The sequence below is a fragment of the Silurus aristotelis genome (assembly GCF_946808225.1).
Source record: "Silurus aristotelis genome assembly, chromosome: 7".
Lineage (NCBI taxonomy): Eukaryota > Metazoa > Chordata > Actinopteri > Siluriformes > Siluridae > Silurus > Silurus aristotelis.
Window position 1 is genome coordinate 1,908,252 of NC_139580.1, and position 8,548 is coordinate 1,916,799.

At 35.7% G+C, this 8,548-nt stretch overlaps 2 protein-coding genes and 1 long non-coding RNA gene across 5 annotated transcripts in view; 2 read left to right on the forward strand and 1 right to left on the reverse strand.

Annotated features, from left to right (window-relative positions):
• The window catches only part of LOC310728923 (craniofacial development protein 2-like), a 288,545-nt gene that overhangs the window by 38,931 nt on the left and 241,066 nt on the right, over window positions 1-8,548 (reverse strand). The window lies entirely within an intron of this gene.
• The window catches only part of LOC310728988, a 412,338-nt gene that overhangs the window by 2,343 nt on the left and 401,447 nt on the right, over window positions 1-8,548 (forward strand). Inside the window, exons 2-3 of the long non-coding RNA XR_014534433.1 lie at window positions 1-325; window positions 377-1,565. The exon at window positions 1-325 is cut by the window's left edge and continues 611 nt beyond it. This is a non-coding gene — a long non-coding RNA (uncharacterized lncRNA). The remainder of the gene's footprint in view (window positions 326-376; window positions 1,566-8,548) is intronic.
• On the forward strand, window positions 2,853-8,338 carry LOC310728829 (uncharacterized protein). The gene is made up of 8 exons (XM_083546655.1): window positions 2,853-3,056; window positions 3,998-4,033; window positions 5,403-5,435; window positions 5,561-5,647; window positions 5,739-5,807; window positions 7,343-7,405; window positions 7,510-7,571; window positions 8,070-8,338. The coding sequence occupies exons 1-8, from the start codon at window positions 2,996-2,998 to the stop codon at window positions 8,115-8,117; spliced, it is 459 nt and encodes a 152-aa protein (XP_083402781.1). The 5' UTR covers window positions 2,853-2,995; the 3' UTR covers window positions 8,118-8,338.

Sequence of the window (8,548 nt, forward strand, 5' to 3'; positions counted from 1 at the left end):
ACACACACATTAAGTGTAGATATAAACGACTATGTTTGGTAAAACGTACAAATTCCTTTCATAAAAAAATAAATAAATTAAACCCACCACCACCACAGCAGCATAAAAGCATGTCTCAAACTAACCTCCTTCTGGCCGTGGAAGGAAACTGTCCCTCCATAACGTCTGAATTGACCTATTTCTCTTTATAGATATTCTGATTATAGCAGAAATACACCTTTTAACATGTAGTTATTCTGTAAAGTATTTATGCAAATAAATGTATTTAATTGAAGTAATTCTGTAAAGTAACTCAACTCAACTCAACTCAACTCAACTCAACTCAGCTCAGCTCAGCTCAGCTCAACTCAGCTCAGCTCAACTCAACTCAGCTCAGCTCAGCTCAAGCTTTATTGTATTCGTCCACATTCACAGTGTAAAAAGAACGAAATGTGCGTAGATTGTAAAACAGAAAAATAAACATTAAACATTATCTGGACTTCTGTCAATATCCCTAATTTTAATTCATTTTTATTTATTTTTTATATTCTATTTTTATTTCAATTTACATGTTGGACAGTTGTAACAAGCATTTCACTACTGAATGATTGTGTATGTGACAAATAAAATTGGATTTGACATAAATAAAGAGTAAACATTCAACATAACAGAGTTAATGTGCGATAAATATGAGGTTCAAATCTCAATGTCCTTTAAATGTTTCTAGATATTTCTAATACTTTCATGTAAAAAGTAATAAGCAAAGTAAAATCATTTGGTGAATTTCAGCATCTCCGCTACACTTTGTGCAGTTTTTTTAAGAAAATCTGTAGGTATTCATGAACATGGTGTCTGGCTGACAGCTTCTCCAGTGGGTTAAAGTTGAATAATTATTGTCTGAAGGAACATTGAACATAGACACCTGCGAGAGTTTGACAGATTTCAGAAGGAAATTCAAAAATGTATTCAAAATACTTTTTAAATAAAATATTACTATCGAAATAAAACTGAACGCCAAATTCTGCATCTTTGAGCCAGAATTCCCTGGGATCTGATCTCACATCCTTGCTGTCAGTAGCATGGAACCTTCATGTAACTCCGTCACATTTTACATTTTCATAATAAAGACGATGATTTATTTCTCATCTGTATAAAGTTGTGGCTCAGTACTGAGAGGAAAACTGTGTTCAGTAGATTAAAGATTCCAGGATTTTTCATACGTATGGGAAACATTCTTGTAAGAAAAGAACAATGAGGTCAGTGAAGAAGAAGTGTTTTACAGCAAAACAGTGACATAATACATAATACAAGACAGAACAATTTTTGCTTAGATACTTTATTCCGTTCTTCCCACCTTTAGTGCAAATGAAATGTAAATTGAAATGCTAATTGTCATGTGATAGTGTTGTTTAAATGGTAATGATGATCATGAACACTTTTGCTCAGAGATGATCCTTAATGTCCTGCTGCAGCTCCCATACTAATACTGATTAAAGTTTATTTATTTTATAAGTTGAGTTTCTTCACATATTACAGAACTACTAGGATTTTTAAGCGATTTTGTGGATGACCTCATTCTGACATATGTGTGTTGGAGTTCACTAATAAAAAGATTTGCAAAAAAATAAATAAAAAAATATACATATATATATATATATATACTGTATATATTGCTTAAATTATTAAGTCACCTGATCGTTCCTGCTATATGCAGTTCTTCACCAAACTGTTACCACAAATCTGGAGGCACTCAATTGTACAGGACTTTATCTTTAAAGGACTTTGTCTTTATTTTATAATAAAATTTTACATTCACTTGTTCCAGCATGGCCCCTGTGCACAAAGTGAGCTTCTTAAAGATCTGGTTTACATGCTTGGGAGAGGAAGATCTTGCTGCTATAGAGCTCCGATCTCATCCCTACTGAACACCATTGGGATGAATGTGAACACTGACTGCACCCCAGGCCTCCTCACCTTCATCAGTACCTGCCTTTCATAATATCCTTGTGGCTGATAAACACAAATATCCATAAGCACACTCCAAAATCTAGTGGAACATCTTCCCAGAAGAGTGGAGGGAATTAGAAGACCACATGGAGACTGAAAGTGGAATCTGATGCTCACAAATCACATAACATATTATGACCCGGTGTCCCAATACTTTTGGTAATATAGTGTATATAAGAGGCATTCTTACTCTACAGTATTTACACAATTTTTTACCAAGTTTGTTTTTTTGCATGAAATATTTCAGACAGCAGTGAATGTTGTTTAATATCGCAGTCTGCTGTTACAGTTACATTGTAGAAAATTACTGGATACATTTCACATTAAAGCGCCGTACATTTCATTTTTATTATAATATAATCATGATTCCGATGATTAGTTTTATAAATTCATAGGTTTTATGAGCTACAGTACGAGATCACTGACTGCACATTATTTGAATACAATCACACAATATTTGATTTCATAAATCGCATGGTTTTATATCAACATTTCTTTCAAAACTGAAGAAAATAAGTATCATCAATAAAACGTGGAATAAACTGCAGTAAAGATTTTTCTTTATTATAAATCCGAGAAGAAGAAGAGATGACGTGAGAATCTAAAATGAAATGAACTGAATTATCAGTATCTCTGGATGTTGTTCTGTAAAGTTATAAATGTAAAATATTTCATCATGCGGTGTTTTCCTGTAAATGCGTCATCATTACTGTGATTATTTTTCAGATGAGATCTGATGAGATCTTACATCCTGCTGCATGTAGTTCTGGATTGTGTAGAAATAGAGAGAAAGAAATACAAAATGAGAAGTCTGGGCAGAAGTCTGGGCAGAAGTCTGGGCAGAAGTGTGTATATAAAGTGTTGATGGAGGAGGATATGACTCTTACAGACAGCCGTTATGTAATTCTGAACCCACACATTCAGCTGCACGTCAGTCTGCGTTTTCTTCTTCCTCTTATGTGTTTTAAAACCAAACCCAAGAGATCTGATTGAAAAAGGACAGCCGACAATGTGGGTTCTGACAGTAACCATACTCGTGCTCTGCTTAGCTGCACACACTGCAGAACATGGTGAGTAAACCGGTTTCCTACACTCTTCATCTCTTCACCTTCATGCTGAATACTGAAATATAATCCAGACTCTTCCATCACTAATCCTGAAATATCTGAGTGTGAAAGGATTGATGATTTTGTGTGTAGGATTGTGTAGGATTGATTCTTTTGTGAAAAGATGTGTAGAATTGGTTCTGTCTTTTTTTCTTGAACACATTTAGTTGGGTTTTTTTTTTAGTTACATCTGTAAAGATTTCAATCAGAAATCAACAACCGACAAAATTCTGATGATTCCCGCTAATGGTGTAGAATTTCAACGAAAGAACGTCATCACATGACCAGCATGCTCACGGTGCATTATAATACAGTTATTGGACTGTGACGCTTTAAAACAGCCCTACTAATCCTACCTGTAGCTAAATAATAAAAGGTTATGTAAATGAGATTATAATTACATTATAATAGGAACTAAATGTGGAATGGGATGTCTAGATCGTATAGTCAGGTGTCCGAGGTAATGAAGAGAGAGAATAAAGAGAGGTTGGGGAGGGAACGAGTGTGTGTTTGTGTGTAGCTGCTATACTTTAGGTAAGAACAGGAGCTTTAACATTAAATGTAACAATAAATGGATAAAAATATGACATGGCACCATGGCTGCTCATCAGGGCTAAATACACATCGTTCACCTTCACTCTTAAAATTCTGTACAGCTGCTTTGAGACAATGTCTGATGTGAAAAGTGCAATAGAAATAAACTTGACTTGCACTGTGGTGTATAAGAAAAGAATTATCAGGAGTCAAATATTTCAGTCCTGATGTTTTCCTGCAGTTGTGTGTGTGTGTGTGTGTGTGTGTGTGTGTGTGTGTGTGTGTGTGTGTGTGTGTGTGTGTGTGTGTGTGTGTGTGTGTGTGTGTGTAAAACTGTCAGTAATCACATTGTAATGTTGTGCTTTTTGTAGACGGTGATGATGGATCACAGAGCAGCTCACACTCAGGTACTGAATAAAACTAAACCTGCAGTACTGTAACATATTATTATTAATATTAATTATACATGTGTGTGTGTGTGTGTGTGTGTGTGTGTGTGTGTGTGTGTGTGTGTGTGTGTGTGTAAAACTGTCAGTAATCACATTGTAATGTTGTGCTTTTTGTAGACGGTGATGATGGATCACAGAGCAGCTCACACTCAGGTACTGAATAAAACTAAACCTGCAGTACTGTAATATATTATTATTAATATTAATTATACATGTGTGTGTGTGTGTGTGTGTGTGTGTGTGTGTGTGTGTGTGTGTGTGTGTGTGTGTGTGTGTGTAAAACTGTCAGTAATCACATTGTAATGTTGTGCTTTTTGTAGACGGTGATGATGGATCACAGAGCAGCTCACACTCAGGTACTGAATAAAACTAAACCTGCAGTACTGTAATATATTATTATTAATATTAATTATACATGTGTGTGTGTGTGTGTGTGTGTGTGTGTGTGTGTGTGTGTGTGTGTGTGTGTGTGTGTGTGTGTGTGTAAAACTGTCAGTAATCACATTGTAATGTTGTGCTTTTTGTAGACGGTGATGATGGATCACAGAGCAGCTCACACTCAGGTACTGAATAAAACTAAACCTGCAGTACTGTAATATATTATTATTAATATTAATTATACATCATCAGCAATCATTTATTTATTTATTTATTTATTTTTCAGATAGAGATGGAAAACATGACCGGAATAAAACAGGTAATTTCACTAATTTGATGATGATGCTGGTGTTTACATATATCACAAAATCTGTTTTTTTCCCCTACATATTTAGGTATTTATTTATTTGTTTGTTTGTTTTGTCTGTTTTTTTTTTAGAGACAGATGAAGATGACCAGGATGAAACAGGTAATTTTACTAATTTAATGATGATGATGATGATGATGATGATGATGATGATGATGATGCTGATGTTTACATGTATCGCAAAATCAGTTTTTTTTCTACATATTTATTTATTTATTTATTTATTTATTTTTTAGAGAGAGATGAACACGACCAGGATAAAACAGGTAACTTCATTCATGAGATGATTGTGGTGATGTGGAGATCGAGGACAATAATGATGATGATGATGAAAAGGAGGAAGATAGTGATCATGTTATGAGGATGTTGATGATGATGACTGCATTTATCAAAAAAATCTTTTTATTTATTTCTTTTAGAGACAGTCACACAACATGAGCAGAGTAACACAGGTAATTTCACTAATTTGATGATGATGTTGGAGAATGAGGATGATGCTGGTGAAGAAGAGGATGATGATGATGATGATGGTGATGATGATTGCATTTAGCACAAAATCTGTTCTATTTGTATTGTTTTCAGAAACTTATGAAGAACATGAGCAGGACAACAGAGGTAGTTTAATTTATTTGATGATGATGATGATGATGATGATGATGATTTTTATAGAGAAGGCAATGATGTAAGTTCCACACTTTGGTTATTGAAGATGATTTGATCTGCACTGTGACTGTGTTCAGGTTTCTCCTCGCGCTTGCTGATCCTCGTGGTTGTGTTGGCCTGTATGGGACTCTTTGTGGTGATTTTGTGGAACTTCTTGACCCAGTGTGAGGCATCAACATTAAACACATCTTCATCATCAACCAAACCCAAGCCAGCACTAATATATGACATGTTTTAATCTGTTTTGTGTTTCAGATTCGAAACCCAACAATAAAGAACATCATTATGAAACCATAGACGACGCGGTTCCACCTACAGCTGCAGGTCAGCAGAATCATTCAGAGTTTTAGAGTTGCTTGTTTATGATCTGTTTTACTCACAGAGCCGTGTTCCATCACTTCATCACTTAAACATCTCCACATGTAAGAGTCCCCTGTAGACACCTGTCCTGTAATGGACCAAACCATTTCTTTGTCCTCAAAATGAGCTCCAGTTTGACCATAATTTCAAATCCATTCAATCTGAAGAGAAACTTAAACAAATAAGGAAGAGCAGATGAAGAGCAGATTCAAGTGGCAAAATGTTGCATTTAGAACATGAACATGAATCTGGTGCACAAACAGACATGGGAGAAAGTCCCTGGATGTGCAGTGGCTGATGGGAAACATAGGGTTCATGACATATGATTACAAGAAAGTATTTTATTTATCTACGTTTCCACACCATTACCTTTAAAATAGTCCCCTTACACGGCAGTGTTCTACTGGAACGTGTCCTAGAAGTCTTCTTTTCAAAGCTTATCGAGCATCTTCTGGGATTCATGCCGGATCTCCGCAATGGTGTCAAAACTACGAACATGGAGCTCAACTCCATCTTTGGGAGAAGGGTGAAGTCTGCAGGAGCCGAGTCTGGAGAGTGGGTGGGTGAGGAAGTGAGATAGAGTGGATTGTTCTCAGATGATCATCAGGCACAAGAACGGTCTTAAAAGACCTCGAACGACTCGCTGCTGCATCGCCGTCTGTCCAAAGTTTGTCATGTCAAATGTCTCTGTGGAAGATTTGTTCAGTTTCACGCTGAATTTCTTGCAGAATTGCTCTTTGTTTTAATCAGGAAATCGCAGCCGTGGGGACCGGTGGTGGACGAAGTCCATAAACCATGCATTTGAGTAAAAGTAGAGACGCTCAGTAACAGTAAACGTGTCCATTTAAACTGTCACTTGTGTAAAAGTACTAAAGTTTTGCCTTCAAATGTACTTAAGTATCCAAAGTAGTGATTTATTATAACTCTAATGTTCCTATTATCTTATTTTTCACAAGATTCTTCACTTAATCACCTCTGTTTCTGTGTAAAGACTCGACTGTGACTCTCAGCACACTGATGGTCAAGTGTTGTTGCGAGTTCATACAACATCTATAACCCTCATAATATATGACTTTTATTCGAGTCTTTAAGCAGCACTGGAGATTAAAGAGATATTGGTGCTGTGTGTAAAATCCCAGCAGGAAACAGTGTCACCTGAGTGATGTACAGATGTTCCCCTGTTTCATTAAATACATCAGTCTTTACTCTCCTCTTAACGAGAAGAGTGATAGAGCAGCACACACTCCTTTATCTTTTACACGTTTCTACACTACTTCTATCCTCTTTTTTCTGAATTGGGCTCCTGAGGGTTTGGACCTTTTGTCATCTATAATTAAAATTTGGGTTCAATTCTCCTGACTGACGTGACGTTTAGATTAACATATGCTCTACGTTTAGAGTGTGTGTGTGTGTGTGTGTGTGTGTGTGTGTGTGTGTGTGTGTGTGTGTGTGTATCTAAATGTTCAGGTGCGGTGTTCATTGTTGGTTTTGTTTAACAGGAAGTGGAAGGTTGTGTAAAACTGTTTACGCCCTGGCAGACAATCCTGGGAAACTGAACCAGGGTAAAAATCTGCACACAGAATCTACACTGATCATCTTTTACACCAAACACCAGACTTTTACTGCAGTCTTCATATTTAACATGATTTTATTCCTCACTGTGCAGATACAAAACCCCCCAGAGCTGCTTTCTGCTCAACATCGGACACACTGTGGAGAATTAACCCGGTAACAACATCTCACTCTGACACCTCATACTCATACAGATAGGTGCTGTTCTGTACACGAGTGTAGAAAACTCTCTACTTTAGCAGGAACTCTATAATAACTCTAACAGGAACTCTATAATAACTCTAACAGGAACTCTATAATAACTCTAAAAGGAACTCTCTAATAACTCTAATAACTCTAACAGGAACTCTATAATAACTCTAACAGGAACTCTATAATAACTCTAACAGGAACTCTATAATAACTCATACAGGAACTCTATAATAACTCATACAGGAACTCTATAATAACTCATACAGGAACTCTATAATAACTCGTACAGAAACTCTGTAATAACTCGTACAGGAACTCTGTAATAACTCTAACAGGAACTCTATAATAACTCGTACAGGAACTCTATAATAACTCGTACAGGAACTCTATAATAACTCTAACAGGAACTCTATAATAACTCGTACAGGAACTCTGTAACTCTGTGCTGTTTCTCTGATACAGGTTTATCCACGATCTCACAAGAAGCAGACGCACATCCAGATCATTTAATTATTATTTTATTTTTTTTTTATTACTTTTTATCAATCCATTAAATTTATGCTTTTTTGATTTACTCTATTGCTACTCTAGTCTGCTCTTCTGCTTTACAAATGTAAAATGATTTAGATTGTTTGTATGAATGTTATTATTAATATTTTTAATATTCATTAATTCATTAATAAATATTCATCATTATTATTTCTGTATTATTAAAAAGGACTTTATATTTTTGTGTTTGTTCTTTTTCTGTCTGGTTTCTAGGCTGTAGTATGTTGTATAGTGGCAAAACTAATTAGAAGTGAAAAGTAATATACATTTACACCACACACAAGACAACACTTTAAATAAAACTAGCACTTACATGAACCCTAAAACCTAGGGTTAGGGTTAAGGGTTAAGGGTTAGGGGTTAGGGTTAGGGGTTAAGGGTTAGGGTTAAGG

Excerpts from the sequence above, each read along its gene's own strand:
- LOC310728829 (XM_083546655.1), top strand. The coding sequence starts at position 2,996 with ATGTGGGTTCTGACAGTAACCATACTCGTGCTCTGCTTAGCTGCACAC. Across the intron at positions 5,436-5,560 it reads ACATGAGCAGGACAACAGAG|GTTTCTCCTCGCGCTTGCTG; the intron begins GTAGTTTAATTT and ends GACTGTGTTCAG. Across the intron at positions 5,808-7,342 it reads GGTTCCACCTACAGCTGCAG|GAAGTGGAAGGTTGTGTAAA; the intron begins GTCAGCAGAATC and ends TTTGTTTAACAG.